A 23,999-nucleotide genomic window follows, 5' to 3' on the forward strand; every position below is an offset into this window, starting at 1 on the left:
GTATACAATATAGTGATATGTGGCATTTTAGAAACAAAACAAATGAGCGAAAGAAAAGGAAAGACAAACCAAGAAACAGACTCAAACTGATGGTTAGCAAAGGGGAGGGGAGGGGGGATTGGTAAAATAGGTGATGGGGATTAAGGAGTACACTTGTCTTGCTGAGCACTGGGTGATGTATTGGATCTAAGACTCAGGTCCTGCTTCTATTGTCTTGGACCTGGCTATCCCTCTGAACATGGGCCTTTTGTGCCCTCTAGAGGACTGTGACTTACTAGCATTTTGAAAGCTGTCCTGCTAATGAATTCTGGTGCTTACAGTGGATTGAGGCCAGCAGTCCTTGCACCAAATATTGCCACCATTCTCCATAGGCAGTTTCCTTCTATATGAAACTTTAGTTTGAAATAAGGAGAGCCGAGTGCTTTTGTGCATTGATTCCAGAGCAGAGAATGATGTAATTAGCCAGCCTTGCAGGTGCTTTCGTTTAAAAAATAGACTTCTGATCAACCCACTGAGAGTACACAGCTCCATTGCAGTTATCATTCCCTCTCCCCAGATTCATTCCTTTTTTCTTTTCCCAGTGGACATGATTTCCGAGTTCTCCGTGATAATCTTTCCAAATCCACAAAAGCACAGAGGCAGGAGAGGGGTCAGGAGCAGTGATTCTTTTTCAGTGTTCAATTGACATCTGTAATGTGCTTTGAGATCGATGGGGACCGTTTCCTCCCAGAATATACACGGAGTCTCTAAAAATAATCCTTTTACTTTGTAAAATGTGGTAAGTGGCAATATTCCTTTGGGTTGGCTTTTGTGTCGTAAACATTTGGGAACCATTAAAGTTCCATGTAATGTGAGCGAGTTCATCTGGGCTCCTCACTTGGGCTGATTTGCAGAGTTCACATTGTAGCTTTGACAGAGAGCTTTTGGCATTTGGTTGTCTGATGTTGAATATTACCCCAGAATGATGAATTTTAATAATCCTAGTCTGTACTCTTGTAGGCCTATCCAGTTAAGCTCCCCATCTAGTTTGGAGAACACAGATGGCCCATGGCTTAGGGACCAAGACCAAAAAGGGCTATTCCTCCTTGTCTCTCACTGATGCTCCAAAAGATAGAAACAGACAGCCACTGACCCCTTCTTTCCCTTCAAATCCCCAGACTAAAAAGGGAAGTGGGGCATTCTTCTATATCATGGGTTTTGCTCTAGATATAGGTGTCATGAGTGAGGCAAGTATCCCAGAGCTTTGTATAGGTTCATGGGGCTCCACCTATCAGGGCAGAGGATATTCCATTCAGCCCCAGTTACAGTGTAAAATCCTCTTCAACCTCCTCCTCCATCCCATGTCCGATTTTACCCCAGGGTCTTCTCCACCCAATCTCAGTAACTCCAACTTGCCGTAGGACAGATATCTCTTGCAGAATGACCATGCAAAGGCTGCAGGAATGGAGTCTATCATGCTTCTCCACAGAGCTTGGGATCTGGAGCAGAAAACCCTGCTCCCCACCAGCCAACGTCCAGGGCCAGCTTGAGGGTGTGATGTAAGCAAGAGTAGGCAAGGGATATGTTGGCTGCTTGGCCTACCTCCTGCTGAGGGATTCTGTGGTCAGTTTGATCACTGTTTGATCTGTCCCTCTTAGACCTCTTTGACTATAGTTTAGGATTTTCCTCTTCACTTTACTTCCCCAGACTGGGCCTCTGCTCTTAGGAAATGCCAAGGGGAATTATGCAACTTGAACTAGTTTGCCATGCTGCTGGGACACTCGTCTGTTACTGATTTCTTCTCTCTTTTTTTTTTATTAAAAGCATTTCCATTTCCCTGCTCAGAAACCTCTGAGTGTATGTGCACAATTACCAAAATGCCAAGTCATCAGCATCCTACCTATTGAGGAATGTCAGGCTCTGGGACATGAAAACATTGATCTTACACAACACTCAGATGAGCTGGGATTTCTTTGTCATGAAGTGAGGGTTTTTTTCCTTTTAAAAATTGCTTTTATAGGCCCGACCTTTATAAGACAGTTGTATCTTTTGGTGTTGGAAATCCTTTGGGATTTTCAATAGCATTGTTCTTACTTTACAAAACGAAACAAAACCTGCTTCTCCTCCTAGCACAACAGTGATGTCGCTTGCATTTGACATGTGGTCCCTGTGAGTGACAGCAGAGTGGCATGCCTGTCCTGAGTGCCACTGAGGATGAGAGCTCTGGGAGGAACAGGGGTGCACTTGTGGCCTCATTTTCAACAGAGTGTGGAAGTGATTCAGGCAGAGCCTTCTATGGATGGGAGTGGTCTAGTAGGTAAGATAGGCCTGTTTCCCTGCCATTCTCCTGAAATGTGCCTAGAATTGTGACATAAGGGATGATGATATGGAACAGCACATATCAGGTGTGTGAAGCATGTGTCCCACCAGGCAAAGTGGAGGGTTGTCAAGGAGATATGGTTATTTCTCAGGCCCTGCTCACACTCTCTCCTCTTGTTCCAAACTGAGTAGAGGCTAAGACACACCAGGTTAGGATCTGATTTTCCAGACTCCACTCACACAACAAAGAAGTCACCCTCCTGCAGGACTACCTGCCTTCCTTTTCCACAGCAATTACCCCAAGGAAGCACCATTGACTAACTTAGCAGCCACCACCTGCAGAAGACCACAAAGGATCTAGCCAAAGCAGAACTCATCAGTTTATTTTCAAGGGACCAGAACCAGAAATGAAATGTTTATTTTCCTACCCAGTACTACTGCCATTTACAATTACCTGGGTGCTTCACTCTTGTCCACGGTGCCATCACTGTCCTCCTTGGCCCCTGGTCACTGTGGAAGAGGTTCTGGCCCTCCATCACCCAGGGGATAAGTAGGGCCAAGGAGACCTGACCCCAGGATCCCGTTTCACATGCTTTTATTAAAGCGCTGGTGTCCTGCTGGTTACTGGCCCAAAGCCTGAGGCCTCCTGGTGCCCTTGATTCTCATTGCACACTCTCTGACTCTCTCCAGCTGCAGTTCTGAAGTGTCCTTTTACCTGTCCCTAGCTTCTTGGAGAAGTCAACTTCCCCAGAATGATTTTAAATTGCAAAGGAAAGGATTTCCTATCCAGGATGATTTGAGAGCTCTGAAATCTTTTTTTTAAACAAAATTTAGATTCTTTTTTTTTTTAAGATTTTATTTACTTGAGAGTGAGAGAGAGCATGAGCAGTGGTGGGGAAGGGGGTATCAGAGGGAGAGGGAAAAGCAGACTTTCCACTGAGCAGAGAGCCTGATGTGGGGCCCGATTCCAGAACCCTGAGACCATGACCCAAGCTTAAGGCAGATACTTCACTGACTGAGCCACCCAGGCACCCCACAAAATTTAGATCTTAAATTAAAGCTCTTTAAGAATCCCTTAGGTGTTGATCCAATCATTCTATACATTTTTCCTGAGCACCTACTCTAGGCCAGGCACAATGCTAGGTACTGGGTGTACCACAATGACCAGGAAAGATAAGGCCTCCGCCCTCATGGAATTTAGCATTGAGTTGAATAGACATAAGTTCAAACACATAATGAATTAAAACTTGTGAAAAATACTTGGAAGGAATGAACAAGGGACAGTGATAGGAGAACACAGGGAAATCTTAGGACAGCCATAGTCTTCAGAGGAGGTGGATTTCAGCTGAGACCTAATGACTGAGACTCAAGCAGATAAGTGTGGGCAAGAGAAATACTATTTCTGAGTTAGTTGGGGAACACTTGCATGATTGAGGGCAGCAGAGCGAAAAAGAGAGGGGAAGAGAGTCCCCAGGATGAGACCAGACAGGAAAGCAGGAGTCAAGTCATGGGGGGGTTTTCAGGGACAAAAACAAGGAGTTTCAATTTTATTCAGACTAAATCAAAGGAAGCTGATTTGTGCTTTTAAAAATGTGATTCTGGCAGCTGAGGTGAGAACAGATCGTAAGATTATCAGAGGGGACACAGGACCGGGGTCCAGGTAATTGGGACTTGAGTGGGGTCAGAGATAGAGGCGACCGGCTTATTAGTTGGGAAGTGGAGGTGAGACAGCCTGGTGTGAGCTGGGGGAGTGGCAGGAGTCAGGGGTGCGCCCCTCCAGGTTTCTGGCTTAAGTAATGGAGCATATGCACTTACTGAGAAGGGAACACTGGAAACTGAGGGGGACACTTGACGGGATGAGCACTGGGTGTTTTTCTGTATGTTGGTAAATTGAACACCAATAAAAATTAATTTATTAAAAAAAAAAGAATCCTTAATTCTATAATCCTATCAAGGCAGCGATTGTTATGGTTCTAATGAGAAAAATGATTCAGCCTATTGTTATTTTACCCTTTCCACTGCCTGGTTTCCAATAACAGCTTGCAGCTAAACAGACCATCAACCTCCAGGATTTGCTCCAAATACATGCTAATCAGTTATCTTGATTGATGGCACCATTATCTCAGGAGACAAGACTAAATTCCCGAGGTTCTACCTCTAAAGAACAAGGAGCAGAATCTCTGAGGAACCAGACTCCGTATTCAAGCCCCTGAACTAAGTCTGTGTTATGAGAGGCTGACAGCACACGCCCTTCCCATTTTGGGGAAGAAATGCGGACTGACATTAGTTGGGAAGCAGAGGAGTGGAAGGGGCTTGATGGTCTCTCCCTCAGGTTTATTCTGTGGTTGAGATGATGTTAGAGTCACTTTAAGAGCCTTTCTTGCAAATCGAACTCCAATAAAAAAAATATACAAAAAAAAAAAGAAAGAAAGAAAGAAAGAAAGAAAGAAAGAAAGAAAGAAAGAAAGAAAGAACCTTTCTTGTAAACGAACAAGGGGTAGTGGAAGGGGAAGTGGGCAGGGGGATGGGGTGACTGGGTGACAGGCACTGAAGGGGACACTTGATGAGCACTGGGTGTTATACTATATGTTGACAGGTCAAACTCCAATAAAAAAAAAAAAAAAAATATATATATATATATATATATATATATATATACAAAAAAAAAAAAGAACCTCTGTTGTATTGATTCAAGGAAGGTAGTTCACATATCTGTTTTGAAACCAAGTGACATGGGTCTTAATTGAACTTTCCCTAGAAGTGTTTCTTGAAAACCAAACCAAAACAAACAAACAAACAAAAAAAAACCACTGACTTTGAACATGTAGGATGCCTTTGACAGAAGGCATGTGGGTTATTCCAAATAGGTACCCATATGTTTGTGGGCTACCGCCTATCCAGGGTCCTGCCAAACTTAGGGCAGACCTGAGCTACTCCCACTAAAATGCCTCACCATGGCAAGGACTGATATATGTGCTGTCAGACCCAAGGCCTTCACCTTTCCAAAATAAGGCTTGTGAAGGGAGTTTATATCCTGGTAGAGGATCTCATGCTCTGGAGTAGCTAACCGCACTCACAGCATGGTCCTCATCTTCTGCACTTGACCCAAGGACCAGAAGTGAGAAAGGCTGTGGACCACCTCTGCCCAGCTCCTCCCTGGGAGAGGTTGTGGGGAGCAGGAGGAGCCTGAGCACAGCAGAGCCTTGAGTTCCTGCCCCCAACTGAGCAGCTGGGCAGCTGGGCACCTTCTGACAGGAAGGGTGAGGGCCCGGTTCCACTGCTGCCCAGAAGTCCTGCAGGCCCTCAGTAAACGACACCTTTCTTTCTTCCCCCCCCGCCCCCCCCCCCCCCCGATCTCTCTTTCCATTCCCCTTTTTGTTCTCCCTATCCACCTTTCCTTGCCTTTTCTCCCTTGCCTCTCCCCCACCATCTGCAGTAAACCGGTCCCCTTCTCGCTGCAGCGGGCTGAACCGCTCCGAGTCTCCAAACCGCGAGCGCAATGACTTTGGGGGGAGCAACACCCAGCTGTGCAGCAGCAGCAACAACCTCTACACTCCTGACTACTCGGTGCACATCCTCAGTGATGTGCAGTTTGTGAAGGTAACTCCCCCAGGAGGGCCATCCCCTCGCCGGCCAGCCAGCTGGGGAGGCAGGACAGGGTGTGCCTCCCCATGCCCAGTGCTCCAAGATAATGCTGCGTGGTCATTGTTCCCTGGCTTTAGAAGGGCCCTATTTTCAGTTAGCTTGATTCCTGCTCATTATTTGTCATTCTTTTAGGATCTCCTGATCCCTGTTTCTTGTGTGAGGAAACTGAGGCACAAAGCAATAGGGAATTAGTTTGCCTGAGACAAGTTGCCAGCAGAACTGTTTGCTTTGGATCCCCTGCCATTGGCACCAAGTTCCTTGTCTTTTCAAGATTAATTTGCAGGTGATTAATAAACCAAATGTATAGAAGAAACCATGCTATGATTTTAAGTATGATAGTATATTTTTACACCTTACTGTTTCAAGTCTAAAACGCAATTTGGCATGCATGTTAACTGAAAACCCTTTATGTAACAGTTCTACCCTTAGCCGTCCCTGGGCTGTGTGGAGCTCAGGGGAGCGTCACTTCGCACATGCAGCAGAGAGAAGCAGCAATGCTCATTCCCTTGTAGTTAGGAGGGGAGCTGTTTCTTCATATTCCTCATTGGAATTGGGATTGGGGTTGCATAGAAACCCTCTAGAATGGCCTCCTTTCTCTTGCTTTGATAGGTTTTATTTTGTTTTGTTTGCTAGCATTCTGCAAACTGTTACATGCTTGGGCCAAAGATCAGGAGTGAGCCCCCATTTATCCAAGTCCAACAAACCACCCAATGAATTCACTTGATAAATCTTGCCCCAGTTGTGGGCTGAATTATGAGAGCTATATTAATCACAAAGGTGGGAGGAGGTCATCTTCTGTCCAGAACACAACCTCTAATAATTGGAGAGCAGTGTGTGCTGGCTGGCTTTCTGTGTTCCAGAACTCTGCAGACACTCTGAGCTGAAACTGTAAAGATGGAAAGTTACCAGAGGGAGGGGCTGAGCCTGGACTGTGAGGTGGGGTACTAACTGTTTGTGGGGTACTCTGTGCATGTGCTTTATAGCTCCTTTGCCTGAATGATCCACTAAGTCTACCACCACCCAGTGAGGTAGGTTCTACTTCCATCCCCATTTTAGAGATGAAGACATTGGAGCTTACATCTAAGGTCACAGGGCTGGTGAGTGGCAGAGCCAAGCTTCGGAGTTGGGTCTCTCTGTCCCCAGAGCCCAAGCCCTCAAATCCCTGGGCTCTAGGGAGAGTTGTAGGAAATCCGAGTTGAAGGAGCCCCAGGGAGAAGTGACTTTGGGAATGAACCCTCAAATAGTCATGGGTATATATGACTGGAAACACTTCACAAATCCTATGTGACAATCAAGTAGAGCCTAAGGAAAACTGAAGCCCATGATTCCCCTCCTTGCTTCCAGCCCTGAAGCCCTCTTGTTGCAGGCCTTCCTCAGAAGTGGGGGTAGGAAAAAGTGGGATCAGAGAAGATCTACTCTGACAGCTATTATTGGGTTTGTAGTACTGGTCTTGTGATTGTGGGAAAAGAACTCGAAAGTCACAGTATGAGCACAGGGTTCGACAAATATTGACTGAATGCCTACACTGTGCTTGGCATTGCCTGGACATTGACAAGATACTCTGAAGAACAAGACCATAAGCTCCTGTCTTTCTAGAGCTTCCATGCTAGGAGGGGGACAGAGAGGATAAACAAGTAACCACATCGTAAAGAACTTAATTTCTGGTAGTGGTAAAGGCTACCAAGGAAACAAACAGGGTGGTGGGATAGACAGTGATTGGGCAGACTTGGCAAGGGGGCTGCTTGCTTTAGAAATGGTTATCAGAGCAGGCTAAGAAAATGACATTTTTGCTGGGACCTGAAAGGGGAGGTGGAGAGAACATTTGAGAGCACAAAGGTGAGAAAGAGCTTAGTGGTTCACAGACCTGAGTGCTGGCACACGGTGTGCAAAGACAAAGGCTGGTGGGAAGTGACAGTGGAGGGTCAGCAGCAGTGTTGCCTGCCATATGCGGGCTGACGGAAGCCACTTGGACTCTACTGTACGTGCACTGGGAATTTTTGTTAAGTTTATTTCTCAGATTTTCTTATTTGTCTTAGTTCAGGCTGCTGAACTAAGCAGTCGGGGCGACTTAAGCAGCAAACACTTATTTCTCAACAGTTCTGGAGGCTGGAAGTCTAAGTCCCAGGAACCAGTAGATCCAGTGAGATCCCTCGTTCTAGTTTGCAAATAACCATCTTCTTGTATCTTCACGTGGTGGGAAGAGGCGGACAGGGAAGCAAGCTCTCTTCTTATCAGGACACTTATTCCATCTGTGAGGGCTCCACCCTCACAGCCCAACTACTTCCAAAGGCCCCACCTCCACACATCAGTACATTGAGGAGTAGGATTTCAGCATATGAATCTTAGGAGGACACAAACGTTCAGTCTCTAACATTATTTATATAATAAATTTAGAAAATCAATATGAGGATTTGGCTTGCTGGTGGGGAGGAAAGTGAATGAGATTTTGGGGTGGCATCCTATTTAATGAGCAACCACAGTGAGCCCAGAGTTTTCTGGAACATCTTTAGGTGTGCATACATTAGAGAGCACTTTCAGGGGATGGACTGGGCAGTTCCTCAAAGAGGAATGTGTTAAGATGAACACCTAGCATGAAGTTTATAAGGATCTTCTTAAAACTCACAGATGAGCTCCTAGACATCCATGCCAGAACCTAATGAAGGGACATTCACAGCTAATGAGGAATGTAAAATGGAAGTGTCTTTCCCGACGTGAGATGGAAGGCGAGTTAAGAACCCCAAACCCGGGGTCAGCTCAGCCACAGGGGTCAGTCATCCTTTGGTCAAGACAGAGGACCTTGCTGTGACCCGGGCAGCCGAGCATTACAGAACATGGTCCTTTTACCCACCTTGACATTTTGACATTGAGAAGACTAAATGTTAGAAGTCGAGGGGAGGCTAGAAACCAATGAAAGTATTATTCAGAAACTCCTTCAAATTGTGACCCTGTCTCTTAAAAACTTCAATTCTAACAGTTCTGTAGAAGGAAACTTTAGGGGTTCACGCTCTTGCTTGAATGCAAGCATGTGTTTCATTTTGGTGCTGGTTTTCTCTTCCATTTGTTTTTTAATATACATTAAGATGATGCCTTAGACAAAAGTTAAAAATCCCTTTCTGGAAAAAAAAAAATCCCTTTCTGCTAATGTAACAGACTTGTGAGGGCCATTGTTTGGGCTGCCCTTTTACTCCTCTGGTCCACCTGCCCACCCACCCCCCACTGCCTTTTTAACAGAGGGAGAGCTTTTGAGGAGTTAAAGAGAAAACTGTGCAAGGGCGGTGTTCTCACAGCCCAAGCCCCTGTGACCAGCTGCAGGAAGATTTTTGCAAGGGTTTTTTCATGCCTAACAGACTGAAGTTCCAGTGTTTATTAAGTTCAGGAGTAATCTGACTCCAAGATAAGCTACAAAATTAGATAGAAAGGTGTGTCTAGTGATTATCTGGGAGAGATATTAAAGCTGTGATTAATCATAGTGAATTATGAGTGAAGGTATCAAAGCATCCTTATGAATTTTCTAAGAATGTATTTTGTAAATGTCTTTATTAAACTCAGACCATTCAGCAGATGTCTTAGAGTCTGGATTGTGTAACCGTGACCAAGATGCCCCATCAATCACCATCTGGTGGCAGAAGCCCTAAATTGCAGGGTGGTGCTTTGAGGGAAGAACATCATAAGATAGGAGACAGCACACTGGCCAAAGGCTAGCTGCTGGACGTGTTGGCCACTAAAGCAAAATGTCCAGAATAGTACACTTACTTCTGGTTCAAGATAAACAGATCTCCATTTTCTTCGTAATTTAGAGGATGCTTGAGTTCCTAACTGGTCACCGTGTAAGACAGCTTGAGCTCAAGCTATTGCTAAGAAATGGTTGTATCTATGGTAATAAAGAGAGAATAAAAACTGTCTTTGGAGCAGTGGTTTGATTCCCTCAGTGAAGCAGTCGGTAAACATTTATTAAGCATTAATAATGGTTCTAGACCCCACGGTCTACTCTAAAGAAATGTAAAACATAACTTCTGCCATATGAGGAGAGTAAAAGCTAGTTAGGGAGAAGAAATGTAGGTGAAGCTGTAGTGACCTATGCAGGGTAGTATCTAATTGATGAATCTGTGTGGCACTTACTTTAAGGATGATATTGCTGGTGAATGTACGAGACCTTTAAGAATTAGGAAAGACTAGGAGGAGAGACATCGATGAATAGGCGTGTGGAAGGCAAGTAGGCACAGTGCATTCAAGTGGAAGTGAAGAAGCTGAACTGGCCCCGTGCTTCTGTGCAGGCAGTAGGAGTACCACTGGCCATGCAAGGCCACATTACCAAAACTGGGCAGGGAGCTTCAGGTTTGTCTGCTAGACCTTTGCCGTCCACATGGTAACCAGTAGCCACCAGTGGCCCCCAAGCACACCAGATGTGGCTGATCCAAATTGATGCGCTATACATGTAAAACACATGTTGGGTTTCAAGGACTTAATAAAAAAAAAGAATGTACAATTCCCCATTAATAATTTTATGTTGATTCCATGTTGAAATGAATTTTTTTGGATATGTTGGGTTAGATGAAACATATTATTAAAATTAGTTTCACCTATTTGTTTTTACTTATTTTTAATGTGACTACTAAAGAATTTTCAATTACATATGGGACTCATATTTCTATTGGACAGTACTGTTGTAGATAGGAAGAAGTTCTTGGACAGTTGAACAGGGGGAGCAAACTGACAAAAAGTAATGCTTGAATTTAAGTAATGCTTAAAAAAAACTGAAAGAGAAAAAAAGTAACACGTAAATCTAGAAATGCAGCTGGGGAGAGGTTGTTTCCTGAACACATTTTCTAGAGTGATGCCTTGTCAACAATTTCTTTGAAGGTGACACATGGACATAGTGGTAGTTGATTGTTTTTCTTTTTTAAATTTAAAAAGAAGAAGCATTATGAAAGCAAGACTGTGAAACAGAGAGAGAGCAACCAGCGGATGGTACCTTTCCTTTTACACAACCATCCACCCGACAGTATAGGTTCTTCCCCAACCTCTGCCCTCACCCCTGAATGGGGTAACCTCTCCCCACCCCCCCACACAAAGCCATGCTTTTGCCCACTTCTGTTGAGTCCTGGCTGTGGCCATCTGAATCTTCCCTCTAACACCATTGACTAGAGGTTGCCTAGTGTCTGTATGAATGCCTCCATAATAGGGAACTCAGTACCTCATAAGGAAGGAATATCAGAAAGAATACTTTATTTCCCACTCGTTGTCTTACTCTAGAACAATGCTTAAAGAGTCTTGGAATTCCTGGATCCTTCATTCCAGCTTACTGGAGAATGATATCACTTTTTCTTAAGAACAAAGAGAGAATGGCACAGTTCACTGTGCATGCCGCCTGGACAGAACCTTTCCAAAAATAAACTAAATAACAGCACTTCACAACACTCCCAAGAGGCTTCTGGTTTGGGGACCATAGTCAATGTACCAGTGATCAGAGCCCTGAACCCCTGAAGCCATTTCACAAACCAGCACACACCCCTTTCCTTCCCCCTCCCTCATGTCTTCTCTCACTCACCATGTCTCCTCTCTCCAGCTTCCTTTTCTCATTGTCCCCACTTGGATTCTCCTTCCTTCCCCTACTTTTGCTTTATTTTCCTAGTTAAGGATTTACTTTCCTAAGACCTAGTTCTTTGGCAGCACCTCTACTCTTACTCTCAGGCAGAGGGACCTCTTCTCCTGCCCCACCTCATGATGTGCCATCCACAGTTTAGACATAATGAGATGGTAGGTTTGACCCCTTTCTTTGAAGTATATGCCCATTATAAAGTTAACTTGTGAGAGATGGGGTGTGAATGTGTTTTAAACAGTCATTTCTAACAGTTGGATGACAAGTTAATTCATGTTCTCTCATTATCTCAGAGAGGTTAATGATTTGGCCAAGGTTGCCCAGCTTGAAAGTGGCAAAACTGACACTAATCTACAAGCCAAATCTAAACTAAGTAGTTAACCCAAAAAGAGTAATGTCAAGTGCTTTGTTGAGCTTATCAAGTAGCATTAAGAAAATTCTCCATCCTTTAAGCCAGGAGAACCTGCAAGACTCCAAAGAAACCTTTGCCTTCTGGAACACTGTGGGTATGTTAGATAATTGGGTTTGATGGTAACACTAGTTCAGGCCATGTGCCAGCTCTTTTTCAATCATCAGATGCCTATAGACCCCAAGATACAAAGCAGTTATTGGGGCACCTCCCCTAAAGGATTGTGAAAGACAGCCCAGTGCAACCAGGTACATCCATTCACAGTGTACAGAGCCCAGGCTAAGATCAGTTGTCCCTGGAGAGCAAGATAAAGGCCTTTAAACCAAAATATCCAGGCTGCAGGGGTACCATTATTAGACTCTGGAGTTTCTCCTATGGGAACTCGGAGTTCCACCATCTCACTTTCCCTTCCATCTTCCAGGCTCCAAAGAGTGAATAGCACTTTCCCGGGCACACCTTAGGAGACAGTGCACTGGCTAAGATTCTGAAAGCTTACTGTCAAACTTTAGACAATCCCTCAACATTTCAGGACCTTGTTTTCTAATTTGTAAGGTGCGGATCGCAAGGGCTCTCATATGTACCCCACACAGTCATTATGAACAGCAAAGGAGATAACACATATCCCAGTGCTCTGTAAGCCATCATCTGCTCTATGGATGGAAGATTCCATCATCATTTCCTAACCTCTACCTGCAAAAGCAAGCTCTTACAGATGACACTAGCACTAGGGCTTCCACCAACATCTGAAATCCTAGTATCAGTCCTATCTTTTTAGGATAGTTATAGCACTTCCAGTAATATATATGATTTCCCTCCCAAAATTAACCCAATGATATTTTAAATAAGAAACTAAAAAGAAATTGTAAACAAATGCAGTGAAAAAGTTAACAGGCATGAGTTTGTTACTGTAAGTAAATAATAAATTTATCTGTGAGCTTTCTGGACATAAAAACAAAGAGGGCAAATATAGTGGGATATTTGTATTCTCATCCGGTGTGAGGAAGTACATCATTTATCTAGAGAAAGGAGCTTTTTCCTGGCAGTAATTTCTTGAAGGATTTATCAAACAGATTTCTGTGGGACTATGGAAGGCATTCAGAAAAAAATAATAATATTGGTTTCATCTGTAGTTTTGCCAGAGTTTATGTTCTTCATATGGAGGTTTCTTATTTCAGCCCTCTCCCCAGGCTGGGGGTCCAGTATGAAAGTTGAACATCAGTGAAGGCAATTATCAAGGGGGAGCAAAAATACTAATTGATTACAGGGGGCACTTCGAAGAATCCAGAGCTGTGCCTCTCACCCGTGGTGTACTCTGGATCACCTAGGGAGCTTCAAATAATCCTGATGTCTGTGCCCCACTTTCAGAGATTTGGATATAATTGCTTAAGGGTGTTGCCTGAGTCTCAGGATATTTTAAAGCTTCCCAAGTGATTCTAATGTGCTGCCAAGGTTGAGAAGCACCATCCCAGGAGGCATGAATAATTAGAATGTCACTTTGATCCTTTCTCTGAAGCACTCAAGTCCCTGAACCATCAGCTTGGGCTGCATCACAGACTGGGCTGGTTGTGAGATCTCTAATACATGCCTGATGTTTTGTGTGACTGACTCAGGATAAGACTTAAGACTGAGGGTAGGCTCTAGAGTTGAGATCTCCTGGGGAAATTTCTGAACCTGACTTCTCACTTCCCAAAAAAGGGGCTGCAAAGGTCGACAGTAACATTGAATCTATTGAAGACTTTAGACGGATGCTAAGTGGAGACCCCCATTGCTGCACGCCATAAAGCACAGAACATATCATTTTGACCTGAAAAGTATCCATGCCAGTTAATGCTTTGCTGCTTAATCCATTTGAATCCTTTAAAAAAGGGGAAAAAAACAAAAACCTGAGAACTGTGTTTGATTTTTCTTTTTAAAGATTTTATTTATTTATTCATGAGAGACACAGAAAAGAGAGAGAGGCAGACATAAGCAGAAGGAGAAGCAGTTTCCCTGTGGGGAGCCTGATGCAGGACTCAATCCCAGGACCCCGGGATCATGACCTGAGCCCAAGGCAGATGTTCAACCACTGAGCCACCCAGGTGCCCCTAACTGTGTTTGATTTTTAACTACGTCTTAAGTCAGTGATTCTCAGAGTGTGGTCTCCAAACCAGCAGCATCAGCATCACCTGGGAACTTGTTAGAAATGCAAACTTCCAGGGCCCACTTCAGATCTAATGAATTAGAAACTTGAGAGTGGGGCATAGCAATCTTGTCTTAACAAGCCCTCCAGGTGATTCTGATGCTGAGTTTGAGAATCACGGTTTTAAACTATCAAGAAGCTTGGGATCTCTGCATGCATGTGTCCCATAAGGATTGCAAAATGACATGCATTCTTAATAGGTGTTTGTGATTAGATTAGTTGTGCTTAGAATTTGCTTGATCCTCATACAAGATATCTCAAAGTCTGTCAGAAAAGAAAGGATTGATAATGTCCAACAAAATAATGAGTTCCCATCTTGAGGGAAGATAGAAGATTTCTGTTTACGAAGAGGAAACATTCATTGCCTGAATGGTTGTTAAGGTTAGGTATTTTGATGAAGATTGTGACCTAACATTCAGGGTGAGTACTAAATAATTGTAAAACATTTTGGAGTAAATGGAGGACCATATGGTCTAGAAAATGTAGGAAGAACATCAGAGGATAATAAAGCAGGAAAAATTAACTCATCTACTCAATAAAAAATGTCCAGAGCAATAGCCCATACTGAAAGGAGGAACACTGGTGTGTGAGGAATGCAGTGTGGGATGAGCCACAGGTGATGGTGAGTCAACCCAGTGTGAGTACTGAGCAGACTAGGCTTGACGCCAGGCCTTGGGTTCAGCCATCATCGACAGCTCCCAGGGAGGCCAGGCATGGGGCACATCCCAGCCATCCAGGAAAGGAGGGTCTGGAAAGCAGGTGCTGAGGAATCCTCAGTTGTCGAGGGGCCACTGTCAAAAGAGCCCTTGCCAGATACCAGATCAGCTTCAAGCCGCCTCTGTTCCAACGTGAAACACGTAACCATCCCCTCTTTTCCAGCCACACAGCCTTCCTGTTCCCACATGTGATACCTGCCCTAAAGAAAGAAGGAATATGAGCAGTTTGTAGTTTTGCTATTTGTCTAACTAAATGCAAGAAAGAAGGAAGGAAAACATTGTAGGGGCCATGGTCCTTGGGAAGGATGTAGCACTGTGTGCCATTGTAACTTTTCACCCAATGCCTTTTAATGATTAATTGTATCATGTTTCTATACTGGACAGTGCCAAAACCAGGCCACTTTTACTGAAAACAAGGGTATCAGGCAGACAGAGAACAGGGATGACAGATAAACCTTTCTATATTCCAGAAAAGATACTTGATCCCTACTTTTCCTACCTGGAGTTCTAGAAGCTCCCTTCTGGTCTGCTAAGCCTGACTCTCCAGATATTTTTCCTTGTGAGTGAGGCTTGAGATATCAGGAAAATCATGAGTAAGACTCCCATGATCTGAGGAGACGACTGGGAGACCTCTGCTCTAGAATTTTCCCACATAGGAGTAGGAGCCCACATCCAGCCATGGGCCAAATCAAATCAGCAATGTTCTCAGGCCTCAGCTTCCAGCTTCCTGACAGAAGGACCAGGAGCAGAACTTCCCTCCCCACAGTCCCCACCAACTCACCCTTGGGAAGAGGGCCCTTGGCAATAGTAGCTGCGTTTAGAACTTCTCTGTGGCCAGCTACCCTGCTAACTGAAGGTACCCTCCATCCTCTCTCGAGTCTGGCTCCTCCAGGTGCACTGAAGAATCCAGAGCCAATAAAAATGAGAATGGGGACTCGTTGTCCCTCAACTGCTAGGCTGGTACAGCTTGGGAAAGCACCCAGCTCATGGATCCTAGACCACAGAGGTCGGGGGTTCCAGCACACCCTAGTAGAGCTGCTTCTGAGCTCAGAGAAGCTGACCGCATCCAGAGAGAGCTCTGCCCAGCCCTCCTGAGCTTCCTCCTGCCTCTGCCTCTTCTTTCTAGATCACACGGCAGCAGTACCAGAATGCACTCACTGCCTGCCACATGGACAGCTCACCCCAGTCCCCTGACATGGAGGCCTTCGCTGATGGAGACTCCACCAAAGCCCCCACGACCCGGGGTACACCCCAGACCCCCAAGGATGACCCTGCCATCGCCCTCCTCAGCAACAGGAACAGCCTGCCGTGTAAGTCAGTTGGGTGGGTGGGTGGGCTGCCACAGGGTGAAGGCAGCCCCGCCTTCCTCCCTCACCCCTGCCCAGAGCTGCCATCCTATGCCAGCCAGAGTCTCAGGCTTTCTCCAGAGCAGATCAGTCACACACCTGCCGTCCTCCCCAGGCAGCCGCTCAGATGGGCTGAGAAGCCCCAGCGAGGTGGTGTACCTGAGGATGGAGGAGATGGCCTTCACCCAGGAGGAAATGACGGACCTCGAGGAGCAGAGCACACAGCAGCTCTCGCTGTCTTCTGCAGCCGTTCCCACCACAGCAGGTCAGGGAGGGAAATCGGGGTCCTCACCATCAGGCACTGGCATGGCCCAGGGAAAGCAGGACGAGGGACCCCAACCTCCCTGTACTATTTACCACTTCCTCACACTTACTGAGCACCAGCCCCTCATCAGGCCCGACAATCCACTCTCCCAGGAGGACAACGTGTCAGGAGGTGTTAGGAGCCAGTTTCCACCTGAATTCGGGTCCTGGCTCCTTCATTTAGGAGCTATGCAATTTTTAGCAAGTTACATTCATCTAAGATTCTGTTTCCTTAATAGGTTAAGAGATACAAATCCCATTGGCTAGGTCATAAAGAAGCTTTGGGCATAAATGAGATAGCACATATAGAGGGCACATCGCAGCTCTGTGAATATGAGGTAGTTGTCATTAGACCTACCTTACAGATTAGAACACTGAAGTCAGCCATCATTCTTACTGGCAGGGCTCTTCCCTTCTTTTGGGCTAGAGGTGATCTGTAGGACTTGTCCTGAGCCCCGAGGTCGTATCACCTCCCTCTGAGACTTTCAACACTTCCATCCTGGCAGTGGTATTGCTCTAAGCTCCCCGTGTCCCACCAATCCTGAGATCCTCCCGCACTTTCCTCACTAAGATATACTTCTCCGAGCCTTCAGCAGTGCCTATGCACCCTACAAGGCAGCAGTTACCCCACCTGACATCCTAGACCTGCTTCAGTCCATGGTCTGACACCCCTCAAGGCCAGAGCAATGACCTAATAGGTGTTCATCAATTTTTTGTGGTCAGTAAGACAACATTTGAATTTGTGGCTAACTCAATATCTGAGTCATACATAGTCAGCTTTCCAGGACCTGAATTTAGAACTGGTGTTTTTTTTCTCCCTCACACACTGAGTTTGGTAGCTAAAGCATGAAGCAAGAAATTGTATCAAAGGAATAAGAATGTTGAAGATAGTCTTTGGAGTTCATCTAGTCCATCCTCCTTGTGTGACACAGGGTACCTTGCATGAGGACTCTGAAGCCCAGAGAAGGGACTTGTCTGATCTAGTATTGATCTAGCAAGTACTGGAAGGAGACATCCCCATGTCAGTGTCCTCAAAGGTGCTTTTTGTCTGGCAAAGATACTGATCAGAGAACATCTTGACCTCTTCATCTCTCTCCTGCCAAGTAATGTTTGGATAGTTGGATTCTCACTCCTGACCTCTTCGTTCTTTTTGTGACACTAAGATGCCCCTTGCCAACTAATGAGAGCCCACAGTTCCCTAGGCACCCATCCCTGTTATGGCTGCCACTGCGGTCATAACTTGGCTCTGGCTTTGAACTTTCACCTACTGAGGAATATCAGTCAGAATCACCCTTTCTAGACCCCTAGGTCTGTAGGGTGGGAAGAGTTCTTGAGTTCTTTCTTCTGTCCTTTCTCTCAGCATCAGATAGCGAATGTTGTAATATCAACCTCGACACAGAGACCAGCCCCTGCAGTAGCGACTTTGAGGAAACTGTGGGCAAGAAGCTGCTGAGAACTTTAAGTAAGTAGCTCTTCACCCAGATGAAAGCCTCCCACCACCTAGAAAAAGCATGTTAGGATATTACTCCTGGAAGGAGAACCGTTGACTCCTTGTGGGACCCTAATGAGGTACAACTGTGAAAATCCATAACAGGGCTCAGGCCAGTACTGTGCCCTTGATAATGGGGGGATGTGTCCCGTTTAGTTGGTGGTTGTCTAGGACAGGAGTCTGCAAACCACGGCCATGGCCAAATCCTGACCTCCCTCTTCTGTCTGTTTTTATAAAGAAAGACTTACTGGATCCTAGACCCATTGTGATTTATAGCCACAATGGCAGCAGTGAGCAGTTGCAACAGGGACCAGATGGCCTGCAAAACCTGTAAGATTTACTGTCTGGTCCTTTAAAAAAAAGAATTTGTGTCCAGGAGGCCTAGTAGAAAAGAAAGTAATACCGTTCATGGAAGGAAGTTGATAGCAAAAAGGACAAGGTAAAAAATACTCCTTCCTAAAATCAGCAGAGCTGGGAACAGATTGCCCTTCCATCCTTAAAGACAATTATGTGATTACCCCCACCTGCCCTAATGCAGAAGGAAGGTCGTTTCCAAGCTAAGAGTGTAGACCCGTGAGCATGCCTCCCAGCTACACCCACTGAAACCCTGACTCACAGATCATCAGAGGCTGTGAGATCAGTCCTCTCTCAGGTGTCTGGCAGTGAGGTGGGCCAGGGCCTTCAGGGGATGGACAAACATGATCCTGAGGTATTACATGGGCTTTACTCAATCATTTGGGGAAATCTCCATTCCACTGACACTGGTCTAGGTTTTTAGAGATGTCATCTCAGGTAGAAGGTGTTGTCCTAATCCTTCAAGATGTAAATATGCTGATATCTGCGCCAGGATGTGATGCAGTCCTGCCAAACTATCAGGGCTTTGTTTACATTTCTGCTTCTATTTTGAAGAGAAGTTGGGCCACCAAGAGAGAATGGATCAAGGAATGTCCTCCCGGCCAGAGATTGATCCTTACAAATTGTTTTCCAGGTGGTGGAAAAAGGAAGAGGTCATCTGATGGAGAGAGAGCCTCTGAGGAGAACTCCAATCTAATGCCTCTGATCACATGACAGGGCAGACAGTGTTTGCTGGGTATGTGAGATTCAGCTTCGAGGGAGAACCCACCCTCCCATCTTCTGCGTCTCCCGAGGCCTCCCACAGGTGACAGAGCATTCTGCTTTCCTTACCACCTCTTCACCCCTAGCTGTCAGTTTGGCAGATTTTCCCTTTTTGCCTCCAGTTTGACTCAGATCCCTGCTGTGGCCACCATGGATAGAGGTGCTTCCAGTGGAACATGCTAGAATGGTCTTTTCCACAGTACAGTCTAGGACTGGAGAAGAAATGACCCCAAGATGACAATGCCACTCTGGGACCCCTGACTTCCTTTTTGTTCTTTGGGATCCCCTGATGCCATATTTCATGCTTAGCTTAGCTCAGAAGGTGCTACTGGCAGACAGGCACATAGGCAGCTGGAGTAGCAGGTATGAAGGTTAGGTCAGGAGATGCACTGAGAATTCCTCCAGGACTTGAAAGCAGTGGGACTCAGCTGTGTTGGCATGTGATGTTACAGAACAGAAAACTGTTGGTGACCGGTTTCCTGTTAGATAAGGGTTCTAGCAGCCAGGGAAGTGTGTCTCGGCTGGAATGGAAAGACCACGAGATGGAACCTCCAAGTCACCGTTTTTTCCCAGGGACACATCTTTTTTGGCTCCCGATCAGCAATTCTCGATCCATCAGTATATCTGCTCTGGAAGAGGAGAAGCAGAGAGCAGAGACCCAATTGGGAGCTAGAGATGGAACTTCAGGTTTTAAGTTGAAATCAAAGCAAACAAACAAAAACTTAGGTAGAGAAATTCTAAGCTGTTAAAGCAAGTATAGCCATGACAAACCAAAGAGTGCCCAGGTCAGCCAAGAAGGATGCAAGCTTTCGTGGGACTTCAGTGTGCATTACACAGGAACATTGAAGAGCTGCTCTTCTTTTTCATCCCTTTCCTCCACTCCACCCCATTCCTTACTCCTTCTTCCCCCAGCAGGTCAGCTAAGTGTAGTTTATTCCAAGAATTTAACTAGATGTTTTTTCACCTGGATGTTACAGCAGATGCAATCCAAAGTATGACCACCAGATGGCAGAATGACTCCACATACGTCCTTGGAGAATAAAATCGAGATCACTAACCATACAGCCAACCAACCTTTGGGTAAATGTGGGAGTAAGTGAAGGTTGTCTTTGAGACACCTGTCTCCCTTTCCATCTCCCATATCTTGAGTTCCCTCTATCAGGGATCCAGTAATCTCATTCTGCTACTTAATCTCCAAACCATTCCCAAACCTTTCCGTGGGATTTACTATCCAAGCTTACCGCGCCCTCCCCCAAAACCATTACTCTCACACCCTCACGCGCATTCAGTCCGTAACCACAAGGGAAGAAGGGAAGACTGACAATTCCTCTGGGTTATTTGCATCTCAAAAGAAAATGCTTACCCAAAGGAACCTTTAACTCAGGGGTTCTTAATTTGGGGGTCAGTCACCCCAGAAGGTCCATTATTGGACTTCAGAGGGTCTGTGAAACCCCTAATACCGTCAGAACTTAGTGTGTGTGTTCTAATGAGTGTTGTCCAGAGGGCTAAAGCTTTCATGAGATTCTCAAAGGTCTCAGATCCACAAGGGTTAAAAACCACAAATTTTAACTAGTGGAACTGTCAGCCCAAAGGTTCTGCAATGCAGAGTGAAGTGAGTAAGGGGCCATTCAAGAGACTTTTAGAGACAAGCCATCTTCTCTCATGTTTATTAAATGGAGAAAGTTGGCACATGCCAAGAAGTGGAAGTCTTCAGAAATCCTTGGCACACCCCAGGGTATTGTTGCCATACCCCCAGTAACTTTGTCCTCTCTTCACCACCAAACCAGAGCAGGTGTTGCAGACTGGAGGGCCACAGCAGGTGGAAGGAAAGACTTTCCAGCTGGAGATGCCCTTTCCAGCAGTGTATGATTATCAGTTATCCCCTTGCCTGGCTCTGCCTGAGGCTCAGCGGTGCATGACCCCCTAGGTGACCCCACAGCTGCCACCCACCCACAAAACCTATCCTGCCTAATAGGAAGAGGCAAAGTGTCAGCCCTCCGTGCTGGGCACCTGAGACCATAATCAGCCAACAGTGAGTTTCAAGCAAGCACTGTCATATGAGTCTTCTTGCCCAACTGGCCACTGGCCCAAGGGGGCCAGCCTGGCTAGTCTTCCTTTCATTACCCTCAGGCCACGGGGCTCAGGCTACTGCTATTGCATTACATCCATCCCTTTGCCAAATCCCAAAGGAGCCTGTCACCACTCTCCTCACTAGTCCCTGCTCTGTTCTCTTAATATTTTCTTCAGGTTAAAAAAAAAAAAATTAAAAACAAAGATTTTGAAATAAAGCATTTATGAAGATTAATAAATTGTAAATAATTTTTAAATAAAATGAAAATGCTTTTCCTGGAATGTTTTTCTTGCCCGTGGAATAGCTCAGTTCTAAAGTGGCTTCACATTAGAGACACAGGTTGAGTGGAGCACATGCAGAATTGTCTCAGCGGAGGCCCACCTCCCTAAGGAGGCGAGGCTCTTGAGGCCAGGTGGGAGTCCACAGTTCAGGTTACAGGGGAGCACTAGTGTTCTCTGGGCGCCAGATGGGTAAGTTTTTGCAGCAGTGGATGCCAGCAAGGAAAACTAAAACCAAAATGAGAAGCCAGAATGTGAATGAGGACAAGTACTCCGTCGGTGATGAGAAGTTCTGGCATTCGTTGAGCCCTGGGCAAGGCCCGGGCAAGGCACTGGGCTGGGCACCTTCCAAGTTCAGAGTCTGGGGGGACAGCTCCAGACCAGCCCCCGAGATGATGTGCTGGACGCACTGGCTCACTTCTGCAGACCCTTTGGAGAGGAACCAAAGTGGTACAACTCTGGTGGTTTCCAAAGGCTGGGAAAAGTCATAGGGGAGTGGGCCAGATATATTGGTCAATTTTAAGCCAACCGGTGTCGGAGGGAGGCAACAGCTAAACAGGTAAGGTGTGTTTGGGCATTTGACGTCTTTGTGGAAGGAAGGTTGGGATTTGACACCTACTATAAATTTCAAACCAGCACCAAGATCAAGGTCCATTAGTGGCCTATGGACAACTAAAGATTCTTCCCAGGAGCCTCCAGAGAGAGTCTGTTACCCTTCCTAGCAATGACTATAAATGACAGGAACAGCTGTTTTGGTGAAGGCTTTAATGTGCCAAGTGTTGTACTAAGTATATATACATTTGCTCATTTCTGTCCCAAACCACACTATGAAGGTTTTAGTTTATGAAACAGGCTCTGCGTCATTAAGTGGCTTGCTCAAGGTCACAGCCAGGAAGTGGCAGATGGCAGCACCCCTGCTCCTGAGACAAAACGTGTAGAAAACAGTCCTACCTCTGAAATTCACATAGTGCGCACATGCCTGAGAGGCCCCAAGAAGCCAGCTACAGTCAAGAAATCTATGGGATTCCCTAAGCCCAGCTTTTACCAAACCTAACACAAAACCCTTTCTTCACACGGGGGAAACCAGAACAGTGTGGGGAACGCCAGCCTATGTCAGGAGAGGAGGGCCCAATTCCCAGTGATTGGGGCTTTTTTTTTTTTTAAGATTTTATTTACTCATGAGAGAGAGAGAGAGAGAGAGAGGCAAAGACATAGGCAGAGGGAGTAGGCTCCCTGCAGGGAGCCTGATGTGACACTCGAACCCAGTGCCCCAGGATCACAACCTGAGCCAAAGGCAGACGTTCAACCACTGCGCCACCCAGGCATCGCAGGGCTTTTTTGTTTTAAACACGAAAAAATTATTTTAGCACTTTGGTGGGGGCATTCTGGCTTAAAGATCTGTTTTTAACCTTTTTTGGTTTTTAATCCTGTCTTCTTCCCTCAAGAGAAAAATTAAATTTTCCCTAATGAGAAAAATGAAATACTGAGAACTGAGAATTTATAGGGTAGGCGTGCACTTTGGAGGGCCACACATCATTTTACTATCTTAGACTTCTTTCACCCACTGGGAGGTACTGTCACCCCATTGAGAATTCCTGGCTTAAAGCTGTGTTTAGAGAAGATGACATTAGAGTGACTGCAGGTAGGATCACTGACCCTGGTTCTGTGTCTTCATTAATAGCCAGCATCTTTCAATAGGAAGAACAAATACTGATGAAAAGGAAAATAGGTCGGGAGGTCATGAGATGAGTGTCAGGTCATCTTTTCAAATCCGTTGACACCTGCTAGATCCAATCACACACTGTGTTCTCTGAATGACTACCCGCGATCCATGCAGATCCTAAGGACATCTGGAAACCGGATTCCATGCAGAAACAATAAAGAATGGGGGTAGGAGTTTCATGGAAAAGCAAAAATAAGGAAAACTGCTACTTCCAACTATTTGAAAGGTCAATCCTGAGTGCCACTGGATTTGATGCCCATGGTTTCAAAGACAGGAGGAGGAGACCAGGGAGCAGGACAGGTGGAGATCAAATTCTGGATAACGTAAAGGTCTTTTAAGACCTTTACATTAAGGTACACCTGGGGCAGCCCAGGTGGCTCAGCGGTTGAGCGCCGCCTTCAGCCCAAGACCTGATCCTGGAGACCCGGAATCGAGTCCCACGTCAGGATCCCTGCATGGAGCCTGCCTCTCTCTCTCTCTCTCTCATGAATAAGTAAAAAAAATATTTAAAAAAGAATAATAATTAGGGTGCTCCTCCAGTGGAATGAGATGCTTCACAAAGTACTGGAAGAATCCATTTCCCACCCCACCCCATTGAAAAGCTGGAGTCAGGGGTGCCTGGATGGCTCAGTGGTTGAGCATCTTCCTTTGGCTCAGGTCGTGATCTTGGGGTCCTGGAACTGAGTCCTGTATTGAGCTCCCCACAGAGAGCCTGCTCCTCCCTCTGCCAGTGTCTCTGCACCTCTCTCTGTGTGTCTACCATGAATAAATAAAATCTTGAAAGAAAGAAAAGAGAAAAGAAAGAAAAGCAGGAGTCAAGGACAGTA

General features: G+C 45.6%; 1 protein-coding gene across 4 annotated transcripts in view; it reads left to right on the plus strand.

Annotated features, from left to right (window-relative positions):
• CNNM1 (cyclin and CBS domain divalent metal cation transport mediator 1) overlaps positions 1-21,452 on the plus strand; it is a 58,921-nt gene extending 37,469 nt beyond the window's left edge. For 2 of the 4 annotated variants that reach the window (XM_025991771.2, XM_025991777.2), the window contains 5 exons: positions 5,735-5,898; positions 15,973-16,156; positions 16,308-16,457; positions 17,856-17,957; positions 18,973-21,452. In XM_025991771.2, coding sequence (XP_025847556.1) covers positions 5,735-5,898; positions 15,973-16,156; positions 16,308-16,457; positions 17,856-17,957; positions 18,973-19,052 — 680 coding nt within the window. In that variant the 3' untranslated portion in view covers positions 19,053-21,452. The remainder of the gene's footprint in view (positions 1-5,734; positions 5,899-15,972; positions 16,157-16,307; positions 16,458-17,855; positions 17,958-18,972) is intronic. The other 2 variants (XM_025991787.2, XM_025991795.2) reach the window with 1 other exon arrangement.
• Positions 21,453-23,999: the final 2,547 nt, after the last annotated feature.

The sequence above is a fragment of the Vulpes vulpes genome, chromosome 15, assembly GCF_048418805.1.
Source record: "Vulpes vulpes isolate BD-2025 chromosome 15, VulVul3, whole genome shotgun sequence".
In the NCBI taxonomy this organism is placed as follows: domain Eukaryota; kingdom Metazoa; phylum Chordata; class Mammalia; order Carnivora; family Canidae; genus Vulpes; species Vulpes vulpes.